The 22,674-nt window shown below is 38.7% G+C and overlaps 1 protein-coding gene and 1 pseudogene across 6 annotated transcripts in view; both read right to left on the bottom strand.

Annotated features, from left to right (window-relative positions):
• Nucleotides 1-22,674, bottom strand: part of Vps13b (vacuolar protein sorting 13 homolog B) — a 529,582-nt gene that overhangs the window by 463,470 nt on the left and 43,438 nt on the right. For all 6 annotated transcript variants that reach the window (XR_003845462.1, XM_021217240.2, XM_029548110.1 and 3 more), the window contains exons 8-16: nt 19,471-19,736; nt 16,563-16,658; nt 16,073-16,195; nt 15,479-15,616; nt 13,906-13,993; nt 12,964-13,155; nt 9,362-9,531; nt 6,471-6,665; nt 4,932-5,056 (exon numbers count right to left, since the gene is read on the bottom strand). Coding sequence is in view for 5 of the 6 variants with exons in the window: in XM_021217240.2 (XP_021072899.1) it covers nt 4,932-5,056; nt 6,471-6,665; nt 9,362-9,531; nt 12,964-13,155; nt 13,906-13,993; nt 15,479-15,616; nt 16,073-16,195; nt 16,563-16,658; nt 19,471-19,736 (1,393 nt within the window). In the remaining variant the exon portion in view is untranslated. The remainder of the gene's footprint in view (nt 1-4,931; nt 5,057-6,470; nt 6,666-9,361; nt 9,532-12,963; nt 13,156-13,905; nt 13,994-15,478; nt 15,617-16,072; nt 16,196-16,562; nt 16,659-19,470; nt 19,737-22,674) is intronic.
• Nucleotides 4,122-4,275, bottom strand: LOC115062464 (annotated as a pseudogene).

The raw sequence follows: 22,674 nt of genomic DNA, 5'->3' as shown, positions 1-22,674 counted from the left end.
CACAGACTAGCCACTGAGGGACCCTGGACACACTATTACTCAATCACCTGCTCTGGCAGACAGAACACTTACAGGTGGCCACCTTTCTTCTGGTGAGGAAGGTGCCCAAATTTCTGGAGCCCAAAACAGCATCTGTCCCAGAAGCTAGGTTGCTTCTGTCTGTCCCAAAGCTGTGTAGCTTCTGTGGTCCACACACTCACCAGTGCAGACTGGAGCCTGGGCGAACTGGAGCAAAGATGGCTCCCCAACCAGCTCAGGCAGTGAGAGCCCTCCTGGGCAGACAACTCTCCTCTGGCAGGGAAGGTGTTCATATGTCTAGAGACAGAAATGGGATCTTTCCCAGAAGCTGTGTTGCTTCTGCAGGCCGCCCTCTCCTGGCAACTCACTGGAGCAAAGATGGCAAATATGACTCTCTTACCAACTCAGGCAGTGAGAACCCTCCTGGGTGGACACCTCTCCTCAGGTGGGAAAGGTGCTGGATGTCTGGAGCCAAAAACGGAGTCTGTCCCTGCCGCTGTGTTGCTTCTGTAGGCCGCCCTTTCCCTGGCAATGCACAGGAGCAAAGATGGCTCTCCTACCAACTCAGGCCTTGAGACCCCTCCCGGGCAGACAACCCTCTTAGGGCGGGAAAGGTGCCAGATGACTGGAGCCAGAAATGGGATCTTTCCTAGAAGCTGTGTCGCTTCTGCAGGCTCCCCTCTCCCAGGCCACGCAAGGGAGCAAAGATGGCTCTCTTACCAGCTCAGGCAGTGAGAACCCTCCCGGGCGGACACATCTCTGGCGGGCCATATATCTCAAAAAGTAAAACTCACACTTTACCTGGGAGACAGAGGCAGGAGGATCACTCTGAGTTCCAGAACGGCCTGAGCTACAATACAGTTTAAAGACCTATCTCAAAACTAAAAATAACATTTTTAAACAAGTAGTAGAGAGAAGTGAATTGAAACTATATCACAAGTTTTAAAATGTCCTAAAAGTGGGGCTAATAAATATTTAATTACCTAGTTAACTGCTTTTATTTGTGGATATATTTTAAATGTAGAAATCATATTCATACACAAATCAAAGGTTAAAGTAACTTTCCAAAGTTCAGTCCACTGTATTCTGTAATGGGTGGAAAATCTCCCTCGGGCATATAAAGGCCAGTTGTAACAGAACCTCATCTCTCTCTCTCTCTCTCTCTCTCTCTCTCTCTCTCTCTCTCTCTCTCTCTCTCTCTCTCTTTTTAATTCATTTACATTCCAGATTTTATTCCCCTCCCGGTTCACACTCTGACTAGAACTTAACTGTCCCTGATAACTCAAAAGAAATTTTCTCCTTTCTTGAACATACAGAGTATACTGGTTAATTTCACCGTTTGAATTCATAGGTGTTTGCTCTTTTAGTATCTTCTCCACTGTACCATTTTTACACAGACACATGACATTTCATGCTCTCTGTATTGTACTATAGCTTTTGCCCACATAGCATAATGTCCTATCATATTATAGTTCGTTGGAAACTAATTAATAGATGACACATACACCCCCCAAACACAACTTAAGCTCCTTAAGAAAAAGGGAAAATGTAAGCCCCCTTACTGGCTGCAGTAATGCTACAAAATCGGTGAGGATTAGATCTACTAACAGCAGAGAGAGAGTTGGTCTTTGTGTATTCCTCAAGGAAGAATGTTGCTTCTATGTCAACCAGTCTGGTATAGTAAAAGATAAGATCTAATAACTTGCTCCAAACAGATCTGCAAAAATATAAGAAACAGCCTGATGCCTCTGGCCCTTGACAGCCAAATATAAATGGAATTAGCTGTTAACCCTCTGAACTCCCTTTCCCCGCTTTTTAATGGCACTGGTCACCCTGCCTTATAAACCTGTCTAGATTTTTCCAACAAGAGCCCCAGAAGATTTGCTACTATAGGATGACCAGCCCCTAGCTACAGAGTCAGAGGCCCGCAACACCTGGTCATATCCTGAAGGTGAAGGTCAACCCTGCCCCACAATTTCAATGTCATTCAATAGGAAGTAGATTAATAATAATGTCACCCCCTTTCCAATCTGAGGTGTATTCCTAGGCCCCATCAGAATTTGTCTATGTAAGGGGAAATACAATGGGAAAAAGACATGAAGATGATACTCTCCATATCAGTCTTTGGTTTGTCAGAGAAAATGTAGAAAAAGAGGATTCACAGTAAGAATCAAACAGTAAAAGAAAGCATGGTAACAGAGCAGAGATAGAAGACAGCCCTCATTTCTAATAATTAGTAATAAGGAAAGGAAAATCCATAATTTAGCTAGCACATGGAGGCCTCAATATGGCCTACTACAAGAAACTATAGTAATCAAAGAATCCTCTATGGTTGGATTGCTTGAATTGGGGAAAGAGACACTCACAACCTGGCTTATGACACTATGCAACATGGAGTAAATGGAATACATATGAGTGCCTTAGAAAGAAAGTGATTAATATACTACTCATTTCTCCATTAAACAAAGGCTACTACTCAGCCTGAGGAAGTATGAAGTTAGCAGTTTCTGCCTGAATGGTTCATATGATCCAGTAGGAACACTTGGTTATTTCAGGCTGAGGTCTTCATTAATATCAAGGCCTAGAAGACCTCAGAAAATGGACAAACATTACTGAGAAAACAGGATGTGGGAGAGAAAATGTTTGCTGCCCAGTTCATGAGGCCAAACAGAAGTGTGTTCACCGGAGAGCTAAGAAAGAGGTTGATTCACTAGGGATGTCTGGACCACTGTGGAGCTTTAGAGACTGCTGCTCCCCATGAGGGATGTGATCTTTGAGGCAGGAGAGCTTATGGTAGATCTAAGTAAATGAGATCCAGACAGTGCTGTGGTTTGAATGTTAAACCCTGTGTGTTCATGTGTTGGAGTTCCTGCCTTCCTCCTGATAGTACTGCTGGGAAAGGCTGTGAACCTTTAGGAGGTGGAGCTGTGCTGGAAGAAGCAGGCCAATGGGGGCGGGAGTGAAAGGATGCTCCTGACTCATGGATATAATGTGGCTGGAAGTACTCTGCTCCTGGGACCATGCTTTCCCAACGTAACAGATTACCCAGCATCCAAGTATAACCAAAATAAAACCTAACCCACTTAAGTTGCTTTTCATTAGCTATTGGCTCTGCAACAAGAAAGTAACTAATAAACATCAAAATATAAACTGTGTTCCTAAAACATTAAAGGAATCAAGATGTGCTAAGAAAAGGACAAGGCAAATAAAAGAGGCACTCGAAGGCAAAGACAGCATGGCTGTTAGGAGTCTGGAAAGCGTAGGTAGCTGTTCATGTCTATCCAGCAAATGTGAACAAAGTAGGCTTTCTTATAGACAAATTAAATATTCCAGTGTGATTTTTAGAGGAAATAAAATAAAATAATTGAGATAATAATTTTCTGAAGCACTTAATAAAATTGATTCCAACATATGAACTACAAAAAAAAAAAAAAATCCTGCTTTTTTGTTGTTGTTTTCTTGAGACAAGGTCTCACTATTCACTGGCTGGCCTGATCTCACTATGTAGGCCAGGCTGGTCTCAAATTCAAAGAGATCCACCTGCTTCCTGAGTGCCACCATGCCCTGCCCCAACTTCGTAACAGATCAGAATAGAAAATATATTAACTCAAATGGAATATGCTATATATAAAGTTAAATCCATCTGTACATAGCATAATAAATGACATATGAGGAAAATGACATTTACAAATAGAATCCTGCCAAGAAACATTAAAAGAAACTGTAAAATGGTTTAATTTCACAGGATTCATTCCAAGAGTTAATTATAATGTGTCTTTTTAGAAATTTTCTGGATCTATGGGCAAATTTCTTTTAAAATGAATTATTTCCTTACTAATTTCACTTTCAAATTATTTCAAATTATTAAAGAAACACAGTATGTTTTTAAAAAAGATATCTGTATCTGTTACTTTGAAGGAAAGGGCTACTTAAATAAAAAACTGAAGACAAGTATATCATATAAATATAATATTGCTAATTATGACATGTTTTAAATATAAAAAATATTTCACTAGAAGATAACTTTATATAAACATATTTCTTCTACTTAAACAATTAATTATACAACATATTTAAAAACATTTAACTAAAAATAAAGAGAAAATACTACCTTTCCTTCAAAAATCTCTTAGAATTTAAGGAAATATGACCTTCAAAAAGAGTAAGCAATCCTGAATAAGTGATGAAGTTTTCAATTAGAAATAATCACGCCTCAGATAAACCTCATTGGCTACAAGACTGCCGCTGCGCGATGCTGATTAAGTGATGATGGTGAAAACCTTCCAACACACAGTTAGTAAACATGTCTTCTCTAGAGGACGGGTATACTTTATACAGCACGGAAAATGAAATACCACTCACTGAACTTCTTCCACAGGTCTGCCAAGCTCCCAGGAGGAAAGGTTAACTGCTCTCGTAGTCCCTGATACTCTCTAAAACAGCAGCACATGCCTCTAATATGAACTAAGTTATTACCCATCAGCCGTCCTTTCTACTCCTGAAGATACTGGAAACTAACACATGACAGCAGTAAGTTGGTAAGGTAGCTAATCAGACAAAAGTGTTTACCAGCAAATCTACAGATCTGAATTCAATTCCTAGTCCCACACAATGGAAGAGAAGTCACAGAACAGCTGTCCCCTAACTTCCTTCCACACATGTGCAATGGCACCTGAATGCATATACATAGCACATGTACACACACAAAATAAGTAGCTGTAATGTTTTCACTTTTAGGTTAAAAAGGAGGGACATTTTCATTTCTTAGGTCTCAATGAGAATCAAATCTCAATTGTTTTTCTAACATTTTGTATAAAACACAAGGGCATAAGCTAAACTTTTTTTAAATTTTCCCATCCCGAAGTTATAAAATAAAAATAAACATAAATCACAATTAACAAGTAATTACATACCAGAGAGCAGGGAGTTTCAGAAGCTTCCCATAAAGGGCAGTGCTGAAAGAGGGAATAATCGGAGCGGGTAAGCAGTAAGAGCCACTGTGATCCACGCATGTCAGCCCTGCCTGAAAACCAAACACCTGGAAAACAACACAGCCAGGCTCAGTGAGTGCCACTGCCCAGTCACTGCGTGCCTGCCACATCTGATCACGTCCCAGGGAACCTCCTAGAAAACATGCTTTTTCAGTTTGAGATGGTTTGACAATAGTTAAATTCCAATACTTTAAACTTAAAATTAACCCAAAGAGATTTAAAATTATTGTCCTAAATGTTATATAAATATACAACTAAGCATTTTCAAGCCACCAATTTATAAACTGACAGCAGGGCTCTATCTGGGAAGTACTTTAATCTTTCTCATAAAGTCCTTCACATGAAATCTGGTGCTCTTTTAGAATAAAACGAGGCTACTGAGACAACTTACCAGATTCAAGGTGCATGGCAACAAGCCCCAGGAGCTGAGCCCTGGGTTTAAGCCCCGCCTAGTGGAGTAGTTCTCACAAGCTGTCCTCTCAGAGCCATATACATAACAAGCTCCATAGCAGACACCCAGTGAGCCACCTCACTGACCCAATAACTATTTGCAAATATATCTTTTTTTTTTTTTTTTTTTTTTTAAAGTTGGGGATTAAAGGACCAGGGAGGTAGATTGCCTCACAAGGGTAAAGATCTGTCCCTTGTAGTGAGTGACAACTCTGGAGTTTTAGTTTCTTTAAAAAACATAGAAATAGTATAAGAACATGTTTCTGTTTTAATCCCAAGTGTGTGATGTGGGGCTTCTTCAGATTGTCCACAACAGTAATGATTTGCCCCATTCGCCAGCAGAGGCATAATTATGCCAAGTGCATATTGTTTCTGTGATTGCATGATATTTGGAATTCTGGGGACTTTTCAGAGAGTATATAAATGCTAGGTTTCCAAGAGGCAGGATAGGTTTTTGGTTGGGTTGTCAGTTGGCTGTTGTTGGTGGCTGTTGATCACAATGCACAAAGAAGAAACAATGAAGAAATCACAGCCACATGGACAAGTGTGTGTACACACATGCATTTATGCATGCGTGCCTGTACATGGACTCACTGAAAAAAATTTAAGCATTTCCCTTTATATCAAGAAACTAATGTGACTCCAACAAGAGGAAAACAACTAAAACCTTATGTTAAAGCCTCCTTATGAAGCACTATGCCTACATTAATGTTTCTTTTCAAGTAAATCCTGAGCTTTTTAAAACACCTATATTAAACATTTTTTCACACTGCTCACAAAGCTCAATTATAGATCTTCAAAATTGTGAAATCACAATTGCCAAACTACTAATTCGTAGGAAAAAAAAAGAAAATTTGAAAACATTTTAATTATACTGGAATAGTGGCTAAATATTACTTAAATCTTAACTTCTGAAATATTGATTCTCTAAAACTACAACCTTAAGCCCAAAGAAACTTGCTTGATATTCCTAATGTGACACTGACAAACAAGAAAAGTCTCTTTCCATACCTTAAGGTAGCAGTGGACATAACAGTAATGAAGAAGATTATCAGGGGGTTGACTGAGGCTGCTGACTACATGGACCAACTGTTCAGCATACATTGGGACAGAATGTTCCAAATTAATTTTATCCACCAATATCTGAATGGATGGCAAAGGCCGAAGTGACTGGAAGTTTGTGGCATTCGTGAAGTTACTCGAGTTCTGGAAAGTAATGGTATTAGTTTTACATTCTAACAGAACAATGGGTGATCTACATACATTCCTCTACACCAACATCAGACCCACATATTTCACACTAAGAAACCCAGCTAGAAATACCTGTTAAAGCACTCATGAAATAACCAAATACAATGTCTTCTAGATAATCCAAGGATGCCTCAGCTTTGAAAGAATGCATTTCTTTAAAAAATTACTCTTGTTCCTTTAACAATTTTTATTTCTCAATCAACAGGAAGGAGCATTATCATTCCATAGTTTCTTTATCATTCAAAAACCTCAGAGGATTACACCAAATATTGTAAAGGAGATAATATAATAAAGTATACAGAAAATGAAAATATGATCCAAAACATATTTCCTTATGTTAAAGACACAGAAGCCCTTCATCTTGCGAGGGTTTTGGTAGTGGCAGTGTTATATGAACCTTTCTGAGTTCCTGAACTGGCATGGGTAAGCTGCAAGATGCCTAGAAATGTATCCTAATCGTACCCTACCTTTCTGAGAACTAACTCTCAAAATGTCCTACTCCTGGCTTTTAATGAAGAAAACCAAGATCTCTGTCTTGAGACAACCTATCTTACAAGGAGTTTCTCTAATCCCCAAGCCAGGAACAGAGAGACACTGATAACACTGACTGACTGAACATCCCAGCACTCACTGTTTTTCCAGTATCAGTAATCTGAAACTATTTTCAATTCAGCTACAGTTTTGTTTTGCTTTCTAAATAACTTTACTTTGGATTCCTGTGAATCCAAATGAACCACACAGCAATCTGAAGTGCGAAGCACAGTGAGTCGGTATAAGAACTCCAGACTCTAGTTCCCTTTCCAGGCACCACTAGAGGAAAGCACATTCTCACTTCAATCATCATAGCTCTCTTTTTGAAGTTCTCATGCTGGAATCCTACAGAATAACCCCTTAGACTAAACATCTCTGGGAAGTATGTGTGTTCCTCACTCTTTAAACAGACATATGTAACACTCTGGAGTAGTTCTATTAATTTCTGATAATACTCTTGTTTCTTTATTTTCCTTTTTTAGTTTTTGGAAACGGGGTTTCTCTATGTAGTCCTGGCTGTCCTGGAACTTGCTATGTAGGCCAGACTGGCTTCAGACTCACCAAGTCATGCATTCAATCTTTATTCCTTTGTACAAAACATATTTCTTCTTTGGCTTTTGTTTTAAAAGATTATTTTAAGGTTTTATTTCATGCAATGAAATTGCCTCCGTGTTTATCTTCACATGGATGTGTGTCTGGTACCTATAGTGGTCAGAAAAAGGTACTGGATCCCCTGCAATTGGAGTTACAAATATGCTAAGCTGCCATGTGGGAAACTAAACATGTCTCCTCTACAAGAGCATCAATTGCTCTTAACCTTTAAGCTACCTCTCCAGACTTTCCTTGACTCTTTAAAGGAACTTTTGATTGAACAAAACTTATCTTGGTGTATTTTCTGTTATATACTTCTAGTTGTTACATAGTTTTGAGTGTTCTTTCCTGTTTGTAAGTCTTTTTTTTTCTTCTGCTGTGCCTCTCACATTTGCTTGTTTTTCAGACATTCTATAATCATGGGTTTATTCCTCAACCATATCAATTTTCAAAGGGAAAACTGCTAGCAAGGAAATGTTACTGAAAGAGTGATTCAAATAACCATGAAATTCTTCTGTTCATATTGTCAGCTCACTCCTAAGCTGCCCTTGTACAATGTAAATCTGAGTATCAGAAAACAGCACTGAAAGGGCAAAGGAGAGACTTCACTGTGAACATGGGGTTGGGGTCAACAATGAGAATTACACCTGTGAAGGAAATACTGGCTGCTTTTTTTTTGAGCCCATATAAGAGTAATATGTCTTCAGCAGCCCAATTCTGGTTCTGAATAGAAACAAGATGCTATGTTTAGATTATCGGCTTCTCTCATTCCAGTAAGACATAGAACTTTCTAAATAACACTACTGGAATACAGCTGGGTGACCTATAAGAAAACTCAGCTGCAGTGTAGAATACATGCATGCTTTAACACATGTTCTGGGTCACCTTGTCCTTTGATTGCAATGTTGTCATGAAAGACAGAAGGTAACAGCAATAACAACTATGCCTTTGTTGAGTATGTAAGACATAAGGGGCAGGTAAACAGACTCGCCAGTTAAGGGCATGACTCTAAGCCTAAGGATAGGAGGTCGATCCCTGGGACCCACAAGATGGAAAGAGAGAACCCAGTCTCATAGGTTGTCCTCTGACCTCCAAAAGGGTGCTATGGCATATAAAGCACACATGCATGCACACACACACACACACACACACACACACACAGAAGGGGGTGGAGAATAAATGTAATATTTGAAAAAAATAAAGTTAATTCAGCAGAGCTTTTTATTTCTTAATCACTAAATTTACATACAACTGCTTGAAAACTAAGAATTAAATATAGGAAGCAACTACCTAAGGTAATACAGCAGTGTACTGTCTCACTTCCAGAAGCCATCTGCTTCAACATTTCCTTATACTTCCTTAGCTTATCTTATTAGAAGTTTTGTTTAATATTACCTTCTAAAAATCAGGAACTACAGTTACATTGAGTTTGCTCTATCAGGGGAAATATATAAACAGATACACATTAATTTAATAACCAAAATTATACATGCACCACTAAAAAAAATGTTGCTGAACAAGAAATATACCTTTCCTCCCATGATGACAGGAAGCAAACGATCAAGTAAATTGAATTCTGCCATAAAAATTGTGCAAGTACACTTGAGCAGAGTAATACTTGTATGCCGAGTCGGGATATATTCCTCCAAAGAAGACACCTCCTCAGGAGCCAGTATTGGTTCCTTTTCATCCTTACTTTCTAAAGTGAAAAGGAGGAAAATTCAGTAAAGAAGATCTTAAATAAGTTAATCTTCTTAACAAACAAAAAACTGAATTAACCCATTCCTCAAATTTTAAGGGCAATTCTTTAACATTGAAATAGTCAAGAGTTACTCTAGATTTTAATACAAGTTACTGGATGAAATAAATGTATAAATCTTTGCTACATAGAATTTAAATATTTTTAATATACCTTTGCAAGAAGTCCTAATTTCTTTGGTTAAAATAGTATCAATTTTCTGCACACTAATATATCATTAAAATTAAATGCATAAAGACAAGACACAAACTAGAGAAAAGAATTTACCACAAATACACAGATAAAGATATGTACAGATGGAAAGAGATCCCAACAAACACAGACTTCATTTTTGATTTATTTATTTTATGTATGAATATTTTCCCTGCATGTATATCTGTGTACCACATATGGCCTGGTGCCCACAGAAGTCAAAAGAGGTAGTCAAATCCCCTGGTTACAGGTGGTCATGCAAAGTGGGTGCTGGATACAGGATCTGAGCTCTACAAATCTCCAGCCTCAAAGTGATGTTTGTTAAAGAATTAAAACCACCTAAAATAATTAAGTAAAATGGGATTAGATTCCAAAATATGGATTCTTCTAACAGCCAAACATTATATAAAAAGCTAGACAACGCTGTTAGGTATCATGTGACCGCCAATGATGTGGCAGTACAACAAAACTGTACAATCACTAGAATGTTTAAATTTTAAAAATCGAAATTACTAAATTTTGACAGGTATCTGGGGGATGAGTCAGAAACACTTTCTGCAGAGTCATTCTGTAAATAAGTATTAGGCTTTGTGGGTCAGTCTGCCACAATTATTCACAAAAGCAGCAAAAGAAAATGAACAGACAAAGAACTCCAACAAATCTGGATTTATGGGACTTGATGTAACTAAGAAGTTGTCTAGTATGTATGAGGTCTTGGGTTCAAAATACATACACACATTAAAGATATTCACATATGAATTACATATAACTTTAGTACGTACAAAATGAAATTCGTTAATTATTTAAGATAGAAAACCATTTCTGCCTACGGACCATAGTCATCTGGTAGCAGACTGTAACCTGATCAAAAGCAACCAGAAGCTTCATAGTCAGATTATAGGAGTAAAATGTCAACCATTCATAAATGCAGTTTGGAAGTATCTCCTGAAAGTGAAAATGTATAATCAATCGTTTAAGCTAGCAGTTGCTATGAAAAAGAGCAAAAGACCTAAAAACTAACCAAATATTTACTGGAGGTTAAATGAATTATATCCATTTTATTATTTATTATATTCATTTTATTATTTATTATATTCATTTTAGTCATTTATCCAAATTATATCCATCCAAAAGAAGTCTATAGAGTAGTAAGAACATATATTTCACAAATGAACATATACTATAAGTACAAAAAGAGAATAAATGATGTATAATTCCATTTATAGACCGGGCGGTGGTGGCGCACGTCTTTAATCCCAGCACTCGGAAGGCAGAGGCAGGCAGATTTCTGAGTTCGAGGCCAACCTGGTTTACAGAGTGAGTTCCAGGACAGCCAGGGCTACACAGAGAAACCCTGTCTCAGAAAAAGACAAAAACAAAAACAAAATAATAATAATAATAATAATAATAATTCCATTTATAGGAACTCAAGTCAAGGTTGGTTACCAGCACTCGAAGAGGCACAAGCAGAACAGACCTCTGTGAGCTAAGGGCAATCAAGTCAACAACAGTGCTGAGGTTTGGTACTTTGCTATGTATTGTAATGCTAAGTGCAGCCCCATACCAGATTGCCCTAGATACTAGAGAGCTTGCAAAGCTATGTGACTTTGCAACCAAGCTATTTCTGATTGGTGAATAAAGATGCCTAGAGCCAATTGCTGGGTAGAAGAGACAGAGGTGGAGTTTAGGTTCCTGAGCTTAGAATTAAAGGAGAACCACCAGGGAAGAAGAAGGAGTAGAAGGAAGAAAACCTTGGATTAGGAGTCAAGAAAGCATGAAAGCATGGCCCAAATCTCCATGAGGGCTAGGCAACTGGAGTTAAGAGCAGCCCAGATGAAACACAGTAAGGAATAACTCAAGGTTTTCAATAGGAAATAGGTTTCAATAGCATAAAGGATAGATACCTCCCCAACTCTAATGTCGATTAAGGCTTATTGTAAATACAAAGGTTGTATGTCTCTTTTATCTGGGACCTAAATGATCAAAGGCAGGGTACAAACTCTGGATTGAGATTAAAAACTTCTACAATAGCAAATCTCAATCTATGCAAGGCTACACAATGATATCTTATCTCAGAGACAGAGGGACGGAGGGAGGGAGGGCGGGCAAGTGGGAAAGACAGACAGACAAACGAAACATTAAGAAAACTCGAAGTACTCTCAGATGTTGAAAAGTAAAAATAATAGTTATCCTTGAAAACTGGAGATGTGGCCCAGCAATTAACACTTCCTGTTCTTCCAGAGTACCAAAATTTGGTTCTCAGCACCCATACTTCACAAACATGCACTGGAAACACCATCCCAAAGCATGCCAGTGAGACCCTGACCAATGTGGCATAACAAGGGCTCATGCCAAAACTTCCAAGTCTCACTTTTAACACGTCTACAAGTGCAGACTCTTTCAGGTACACACACGAAAATACACACTAACAGGCAAATATAATACAGAAAAAGTAAATGAATAGTTGGACAATTAAGAATTAGGTCAAAATGTTCAGATCTGAGACAGAAGGAAGGACCATCCAGAGACTGCCCCACCCAGGGATCCATCCCATATACAACCACCAAACCCAGACACTATTGCATATTCCCGAAAGATCTTGCCTACAAGACCCTGATACGGCTGTCTCTTGTGAGGCTATGCCAGTGCCTGGCAAATACACAAGTGGATGCTCACAGTCATCTATTGGATGGAACACAGAGACCCTAATGAAGGAGCTAGAGAAAGTACCCAAGGAGCTGAAGGGGTCTGCAGCCTTATAGGAGGAAAAACAATATGAACTAACCAGCACCCCCGGAGCTCATGTCTCTAGCTGCATATGTAGCAGAGGATGGCCTAGTCAGTCATCATTGGAAGGAGAGGCCCTTGGTCTTGCGAAGATCATATGCCCCAGTACAGGGAATGCCAGGGCCACGAAGCAGGAGTGGGTGGGTTGGGGAGCAGGGCAAGGGAAGGGTATAGGGGACTTTCAGGATAGCATTTGAAATGTAAATGAAGAAAATACCTAATAAAAAATATCAGACAGGTTTAAATAACATTCAATTGATGAAATATAATGATGTGTATTTGGTGGGTACCACATAATACTTTGTGTATTGGTGGGTACAAATCATAATCTTTTGCTTTTAAAAATAAAAATATATTAAGTATAAAAAATAAAGAATTAGGTCAAAGACAAACCTGGTTTTAGCCTGCTATATGGTTCATATTCATGTTCCAGAGCACAAACAATCATCTTCAAAACCCGATGCACCGCACTGCTGTCCAGACGGCAATCTAGAGGCCCTATAACAAGACTCTTGGTAGACTTTTCTTGGACTAGTCCCAAATCCTCATTTTTCCCTGAAGTAAAGTCTTGTTGACTTGTTGGACCTAGAAGAAGTCAATTTTATACTAACATTTTAAACTCCAAGCAGACATAAAAAGTGAATGCATAAATGCAGTATTTAATTCTAACTAACGAAAACTACACTTACAAAAACAATGCAAAAACGAGAACCCAGGGAGTTAATCATATGTTCCCTTCTCTTTATAAAAGAGACCCGACCTTCAAGATCAATTCTGAAGCTTTTCAACCCTTCAAACAAGCTGTCTTTTCCTGACCGGGAGCCCTTATACTACTTGCTAGCTCCTTACCTATACTATGTTCTTACCGTGATTTATAATATCATGTACTTAAATGACTAAACTTAAACCTGTGTTCAGCACTGAAAGAACGTTTCTATTTTCATGCTCAAAACAATCTTTTTAATAAAAATACCTATATAGTTTTCAAAATGTATTAAGTATAGAAAAGGAAGTGGTTTATTCTGACATACTAAAGCAAAGTAAAATTTTATATATACAATTTTTATATTTAATATAAATGAATACAATATTACTTGGCTACTGTAAATATTTTCAAATAGCTGCACAAGAAATGCATTTGAAATGCCAGAATCTATTAGAAAATTCAGTTACAACACTAAAACTCTATTACAGCGCTAAAATTAAGCCATTCCCCACAAAATGCATGGAGGTTCAAGTAACAATGCAGCCTGCCAAGGGCCAACGCAGCCTGAAGATGACTTTAGCTTCTGCTGCCTAAGGAAAGGTAAATACAAAGCCAGGAGAAAGCAGTACCTTTGCCGCTGCTGTGCTCCACTGTATACAGGTAATCCATGTAAAACGCACCAAACCTCTGTATGCCAGCTATGTCAGTGTGTGTCTCCTGCCAACAAGGACATAGAAACACAAGAGTGGGCAAAACACAGTGTTAACACACAATACATCTGATTCAAAGCCCTCTGAGGACTGCATCAACTCAAAGGATTGCTAATACAAAGAAGAGAGGCAACTCAAAGAATTCACCTAAAACAAGCCGTGTTCCTGTAATGCTGACCTCACCGGTAGCCAGCCAAACTTCTTTTTTTTTTTTTTTTAAATTATTTTATTAGATATTTTCTTCATTTACATTTCAAATGCTATCCCGAATGTCCCCTATACCCTTCCCCCACCCTCCTCCCCTGCCCACTCACTCCTACTTCTTGGCCCTGGCGTTCCCCTGTATGGAGCATATAAAGTTTGCCAGCTGTACTGGCTAGTTTGTGTCAACTTGACACAGCTGGAGTTATCACAGAGAAAGGAGCTTCAGTTGGGGAAATGCCTCCATGAGATCCAGCTGTGGGGCATTTTCTCAATTAGTGATCAAGGGGGAAAGGCCCCTTGTGGGTGGTGCCATCTCTGGGCTGGTAGTCTTGGGTTCTATAAGAGAGCAGGCTGAGCAAGCCAGGGGAAGCAAGTCAGTAAAGAACATCCCTCCATGGCCTCTGCATCAGCTCCTGCTTTCTGACCTGCTTGAGTTCCAGTTCTGACTTCCTTGGTGATGAACAGCAGTATGGAAGTGTAAGCCGAATAAACCCTTTCCTCCTCAACTTGCTTCTTGTTCATGATGTTTGTGCAGGAATAGAAACCCTGACTAAGACACCAGCTATACTTCTTACTAGACATTTTGAACACTGTATCAGTAATGACTGGCCAATGAATAGCTTTAATAGAGTAAGTAGTCACTTTGTGTGTCCCTTTATCACTATCACAAAACTGTCTAATACTGTATCCTCTCAGAGCTAGTCCATAATTCCTTCAATTATACTGACAAGAAACATCTCAAACACTGAAGGTAGACTGAAGTGTGCCCATCACACCAGAAACATCAAACTCTTTAGTTAATGATGAAAGCCAATATTAAAAAAAAATTAAAATATAAATTATAAGTTTGTATCATATGAATACAGGATAACTTAAATTTACATGAAAATGTACCAATATTCTATAAGCATATTAATACATGTTACATGAAAAAAATTGAAAAAAGACTAGGAAGTATAGAATGAAATGTCATGATCATTTTCACCAATCTTACATTTTAAAGAACAAAAATTAATTGAGGTAAATCTATGTGTTTCCTCCAAACTAATTAACTGTTGTAAAGTATAAATATGGTTGTTGTAGTATGACCAGAGTTAGTACAAAGAGCTAAGCATTTCTGTACATCCCTTATTCCTATCTAAGTGTAAAACTGGACTAAAACATTGCAAATGTTTCAATAAACCATCAGTGCTTAAAAGAAACTGAGAAGAAAATCCTAATCACAAGTATTCACACAATGTGTTCACCTAATCACACAAGAATTTAGTTCAAGTATCTGTCCCCTGACCTTATGATGAGCTGCATCCAAGATAAAGTCCGCACGGGCACCATTGTTCTCTGGGCTCCGGTAATCAAACAACGAATTTGTAAGGTATGTCAAACCTTTTGTGCTCAAATTTTCACCACAAATGAAGAAGCAGGCTTCCTAAAAAATTAATGTATAAATCACAACAAGAGGAAAAGTCATTAGACTATTAAAGAAAGGTTTGTTTGTTTGTTTGTTTGTTTAACATTCCACTCATTTAGCACTCAACAGAAATAACTAAAGCTTGAGGTCCCATAAACAGGAAAGGAATGGCAGCTCCATGGGTATATCTTATTTTCACAAACATTAAATAAACAAAAGGAATTCCAAACGACTGCCATTGACAACAAAGAAGCATAGGTGAATGGAATATACTTGCAATGATTTCCAAGAGTTGTGCGCTATTAACTTTTCATGTCTTCTGAGATATATAACTTCTTGCAAGGGAAATGCAGAGGGAACAGAACAGGCCTCTTGCAAACAACTGACAAAGGTAGCCAAGCAGATCTCTCATGGTCATTATTATAAATCATTACCACTGCAGCCATCTTGAACAAGAGCGAAATCTTGACTTACCGTTTCACTCCTATTCGTATGTTCATCAAAATCTCTAACACCCAGAATTCCTTTAAGACACATGGCTCTGCAACCTACAAATCCAATCTGACAATCAAAGAAAGGTTCTCCCATCATAAGAGCCTGTAAAAAGAAAGGAACATCAAAACTAAGAACTTGTAGTTAATAAAGGAAGGTATTACAGGCTGTCCTTGTAGACTTCCTACAGAAAACACTGTGAGGATTGTTGCCTTTCAAATACATTCAGAGACACATTCTATGCCACAAACTGCTTTCTTGTCTGTCTTCTCAAACCTCCTTAATGACTGGCACTCCATGAACATCAAGCCTCCCACACCCACATAGTCATGCTATGAAACAAATTCACATTCCATATCAAAAGAATAATTATTCAACTAATAACACTAAGAATGATTTGTAAGACTATAAATATTTTAAATACATGACTATGGCAAAGGCTGTGTTCCCAGGTTTAATGGTGAAAGGTTACCTCAATTGTAGTTCCTTCTTGTTCCCAACACAAAACTTCCTTAGATTTTACTTTCTGTGGGCTATAATAGCTATTTTCAGCTTGCATTTCAGTGAGCTAAGAAATAGAAGAATATTAAGTAAATCAAAACTAGCCGTAAATAGCAATGCACTGTCATTTTTCACTATGAATCATGAAAACAAGGCCAATTTTAAGAGTCAGGAAATTTAACTATTAAGCAGAAAAACAGGTGCAAAAAAAGAAATAAACCAGCTGTTACAGATTATCCATGGACTACAGAATGGTCAAAACACGTGAGTCTAAACATAAATACCACACTTTAACTCCTTCATTACACTTAAAAAGTGAAAGCTACATATATTCACAGTCCCACTCATAAAATGGTTCAAAAATCTACCAAAGATGTATTTTATATACTATGACTTTAATTCATTTTATTCTCTCATATTTTCAACTGTTTAATTTCTATCATTTCCAAGAGTTTTCATTATTTTTAAAGGAAAAGCAAGCTAAGGAGAATCACAAGTAGAATCCACGAGACGCTCTGGCTCCAGGGGGAGGTAGGACGGCAGGTGTTCATCCCCACTGCCCCACATGACCCCTCCACAGATCTACTCAGGCAACCACACATCTCCCCTCCTGGAAACAGGCACCAACATGGGCAGTGACACAATACAGACAGTGCTGTTTCCCTGCAGCTTGTACTGGGTGACTTTATGGATCAAATTTTTTATACTAGCTTAAATTACATCCTTTTGGATGTTATTGCTTGGTTGACTGGTTTTGTGAGATACTGTCTCCCTATGTATATGTATCCTTGGCTCACCAGTGTGTATACCCCACTGGCCTGCCCAAGTTCTGGAAGTAGGAGAGCGCACCTAACCTTACACTCCTTTTCTATGAACACAATGGGCTATCTAATTTTCATCACAAAATGAAAAGACAAAATTACAGGATTGAATTACAGTCTAGAATTATCAGTACTGCATCAGTTTTTGGTTATGGTTTGGTTAGGAGTGCATGACAGGATAAACTGGAAACTAGCAGAGGAAATAGGAGCAGGGACGCTGCACTACTGCAGCAGCTTCTCTGTAACTATGACATTCCCTCCCAGAATGAAAGGGTTATTTCTTTAATTAACATGTACTTCTTGGGTTTAGCAATGATTTGGTTATTGTTATTCCTGTAAGATGGAGATATAACAGTCTTCAAATTGAAATGCAAAGATAGAGATCACAGTTTTAAAAAATGTAAGACAATTGAAAATTGAACTGGAAATTATAATTTTTAGCCTGATTATACTGAGAACCAACTAAGCATTCTTATTTACTCTAATAATTCTATATTTTTTCTCTTACAGCATAGGTCTTTATTTTTTATGTTTCTAGTAATGACATTCTCAAAGTTGTTATTTTTTAAACATAATTTGGAAAGCTAAAATATTAAAGTAAAATTGAATTTTTAAAACTCGATCAGCCTTCAGCTGTCTACAATTACTCCACAGAAAAAGCAATTAATTGATTAAAAGGACTTAAACATTACAAAATAACTTAAATATTACTACAAAAATGCTACATTTAATTTGGCATGATTTTTGTTGGACTAATATCAACTGTTCAAAATGCTAATAGGGAAATATGACCTTATTTTCTGACCAGAATATAAACCACAAATTAAGTCCATACATTCTTCAGATCCAAACAGAACCCTGAATCCCAATGCTTTCCTCCTACATCAGCACATTTTCCCTAGAGAAGCACAAATGCTTTATATATCAAAAAATAGTTACTGACTGGTAACAAGCACAGTACAATGCTCCAAAGATACTTTGCATATAAATACCTATACTGAGTCTATGAAGCATAATTAATTTTTATCAGTAAGTTAACAAAAATGTAATACAATAATCTCAATTTTAAAAGTGAATGAGCGAAAATCATTTAAAAAGCTCTGAATAAAGTGGGAGTGGGTGGGTAAGGGAGCAGGGTGGGGGTAGGGTATAGGGGAATTTCAGGATAGCATTTGAAATGTAGATGAAGAAAATACCTAATAAAAAATTGGAAAATGTTTAAAAAAAATCACTGACTTTCCTCACAAAATAAAGTTTTGGTTGGTTGTTTGTTTCATGGTGAAATCACCCTTTTATTTATTTCTTTATTACATATTTCCTTTATTTACATTTCAAATTTTATCCCCTTTCCTCATTTGCCCTATGAAAAAAACCCTAACCCATTCCCACCTCCCAACCCACCCACACCCCCACACCCCTGCGCACTAACCCATCCCCTCCAGCTTCCCTGTCATTCCCCTACACTGGGGCCCTTCACAAGACCAAGGGCCTCTCCTCTCACTGATGTCCCAAAAGGTTCATATTGATGTTCCTACTATGGAGCTGCAAACCCCTTCAGTTCCTTGGGTCCTTTCTCTAGCTCCTCCATTGGAGATCCTGTTCTCAGTCACAACATAAAGTTTTAAAAAATATATCCTGAAGTACCGTTTTAGAACTCATAGTCTGTGGATAGCTTGCAATTATTGTCAATGACTATGACTAACTTCACGTAGTCATGAAGTCTGAGCAGTTTGTTGGATAACCTGGAATTTAACAGCATATAAATCAGTGGGGAAAGCAGGACAGCACAGGAAAACAAAGTGCGTAAAGAACAAATGAGAGCAAACTGCCATCTGACCCTAAGGCTCAGTGCAGAGCAAGGTACAAATCAGATCCTCCACCACACCCACACAGTCATCCAACAAGGAACATGCAACTTTATGAAGAACGATGAGACTCTACTCTTTTATCTGCTAAGCCGCCTGCCCCTTCCCGGTTAAAGTTACAATGATGCTAAAATATAAGCATTCCTAAATGTTAACAGATAAGAGAAACAATAGAAAATAAAGAGAAACCTACTTTAAAAGTCACAGTCGCCTTTGTGCAATAAAATCCTACAGAAACAATGGGATCCTTCAGCAGTTGAGCTTTCTGTTGATGCATGATTGATGCAGGGTCAGTCCCAAGGTCGTCTTCCTCACCATCATCATAACTCACAATTGCAGGAACAAATGACCAGGCCCAGGACACCCATCCCTGAGGCTCCTCATATTCCTGTGAATATAACTCCTGGCCTTTGTACGGAGCAGGATACTGCACATCTATTCTACTTTCATCCTCAGTACCTGCCAATAAAAATAGTCATTTTAATTAAATAATGAACATTTAAATAAAAAAAATAGTTTCTTTGGTAATCCAATGTATGTGCTCTAAGCACGTAAAACATCCAGGAGAATTTATCTTCCCAATCAAATATACAATAAAGGTTTCCACACAATGGCTGTTAGACAATGAAGGCAAGACTACTGTAGGATGGGAGGCAAGAATAATGAACTCTTTAAGCACCCCATCTTATGGCCTGGAATAAACTATAAGCCACAGCCATGAAAGGGGAAACTCAATCTGAGTTTAGGAGTCTTCCTCAGATGAGAAAACAGTGTAGCAGATGCAGCGGGAACTTAAACTGTTTGACAGGCACTCTACCCAATCTAAGACTTAAAGCAAGACTAATATGAAACATTTCCAAGTAATGTCACTATCTGCTGAAACACAAAATGTGTAGAACTCAGCAAGATAAAATCTAGAATGTCTAGCATTCAATTAAAACTACTAGGGAGTCAGATACAGTGGTGTTACAGTTATGGCTACACCAGAGGCTTAGCAAGGCCTGCTGGAGCCCAACAGTTTGAATCCAGACCAGACAGCTAGTAAGAATCTCCTCTCAAACAAATAAAAATAAATAAAATTATTAAGGCAAATAAAAAAAAATAATGAAGGAAAAGTAAAACAACAGAAACAGGTCCAGAAATAATAAAGATCAAAGTATATAGAGGGCACGTATTCCAAAATGCTTAAACAGGTTAAAAAGAGACATGAATCATATGATTCTCCAACTGAACTTTCAAACACAAAAATATGGTAGATAAAGCTAAAAGCAGATAATTCACAGAAGAAAACCACTGAGTTATTCTGGGAATAGAAACTATATAAATTAAAACACACAAAGAAAGAAAAACTAACAGATAAAGAAAGCTCAAAAGAGCTCCAGCAAACAAGTCACCTAAAATACATGTCTGGAACTCTATATGATAGAAATGAAATATGTTCACAATTTGTCCACATATATATGCAAGCTGAGAATGCACAGATCTAAATGCTTCAGTGAACCCCAAGTACAAATAACAAAAAGACAGCACCCAACAGGTATCATTATCAAGCTGCTCAAAACTTCCCAAGAGGTTTGCAAGTTTTTCCAAACATAGACCTACACAATAATGTGGGGAGCAGGAGCGGCCGCAAGAGCCAAGAGGGCACCCTGGCTCATTGCCAAGCCCCATGATCCCTACTTACCAAGAACCTGAGCCTTTGCACTTGAACGATCCTGTGCTGTCTGCCTGATGAGTCACTGGCCTATCACTGCACACCCTGCCTGCATGCACAGCTCATGTTCAGAGCGTGCTGAATGCTGATTGGATCCAGGAGAGGGGGGAGGGATGAGATCAGAGGGCAGAGGGAAAAACAAAAGAGAAACTGGACGAGCCGGAGATAAAGATGGGAGCTGCTTGAAACCCTCCTTGGCGTTCATGTCGTTTTCCCACCCCCAACCCCATCTCTGCCGGGCGGAGTGCGGGAAAGTGGCATCTGGTGGCCCATAAGGGGAAGAAAAGAAGAAAAGGCCAAGAAAGAAGCAGAAAAGAAAGAAAAAGCAGAAGCCAGGAGGAAGGAACAGGAAGCCAAAGAAAAGCAAAGACAAGCTGAATTAGAAGCTGTTCGGTTGGCTAAGGAGAAAGAAGTTAGAAAAAGAAAAGGCAGAAACTTCGGAACTCATGCAAGAGCTGGAACGAGAAAAAGGAGCTATGGGAGAGTTCCGTGGTAAGTAAGAATTAATCTAGTGCTAGGAAGAGGATCCCCGGTACAGGGACGAAGTTAGGCTCCCGGTGTAGAGACAAAGTTAGGCTCCCGGTGTAGGGACAGAGTTAGGAAAGTCTAGCCTCCAAACCTCAGATACGAAGCCATGGGATCCATTGCTTCAACACTGAAAGTAAAAACCATGCTAGCGCGGATTCTCAAACGAAACAGAGTTAAATTAAAAAATGAAACTCTAGACAAATTCTTGGAAACAATAATTAAAGAGGCACCCTGGTTTCTAGAAGAGGGCTATGTGAACCCCCGATATTGGGAACCACTAGGTCGAGACTTGCAGGCAGCGGATTCAACTACCCTATTACTGTCGGGCACATTAGCCATTTGGAATTTAGTCAAATTTTGCCTGGCAGACAAGAGTGGAAAGTATACTGCTGAGATAGAAAAAGGGGTAGAAGCACTGGAGGAAGTAAAGGAGGTTATGTCTCAACATAGTGATCAGCAGAAAAGGAAGGAGGCTAAAAGACAGGAAAGTACTGATGAGAGTACAGAGAAATCTTCAGATAGTGGAGATGAAGTAGCTAGCATAATATCTAAGTTGAGCTTTAAGCGAGGAAGACCGCAGGAGTCCTCGGCGACTCCCTTACCCTCACTTCCTCCTTATACAGGGGACGAGGGGAGTGAGTGGAAACGCAGTCAACATGCCTCGATGTGGCAAAATCTGCCTCACGAGGTTGGAGCCTTCCCAGTATTTCAAGACAAGCAAGGGCAGCGATATCATGAGCCATTAGAGTGGAAAACGATTCAAAAACTTAAAGAATCAGTAACTACTTATGGCTCTCAAGCTCCATTCACTGTAACTCAAGTGGAAGAATTGCAGAGATTCTGTATGACTCCTTGGCAGAATTGGCAGACATTGGCAGAACTTATGTAAGGCGGTCTTATCTGGAGGGGCCTATTTAAGTTGGAAGGCTGCACACCTTGAAGACGCTCTTGAACAGGCTGCCGTGAATGCCACCAATGGCCAGCCTGCTTGGAGTGTAGACATGCTCATGGGGCAAGGAAATTTTGTGAACAACCAGACCTCTACAAGTATATGAACAAATTAATAATTGTTCCCTCAAGGCATGGAGAATGCTTTCAGGGACAGGAGATCTAAGATCCAGCTTGTCTAAAGTTATACAAGGGGAGAAAGAATTT

Source organism: Mus pahari, chromosome 17 (genome assembly GCF_900095145.1).
Source record: "Mus pahari chromosome 17, PAHARI_EIJ_v1.1, whole genome shotgun sequence".
NCBI lineage: Eukaryota > Metazoa > Chordata > Mammalia > Rodentia > Muridae > Mus > Mus pahari.
This window is presented reverse-complemented; position numbering and strand designations above follow the sequence as displayed.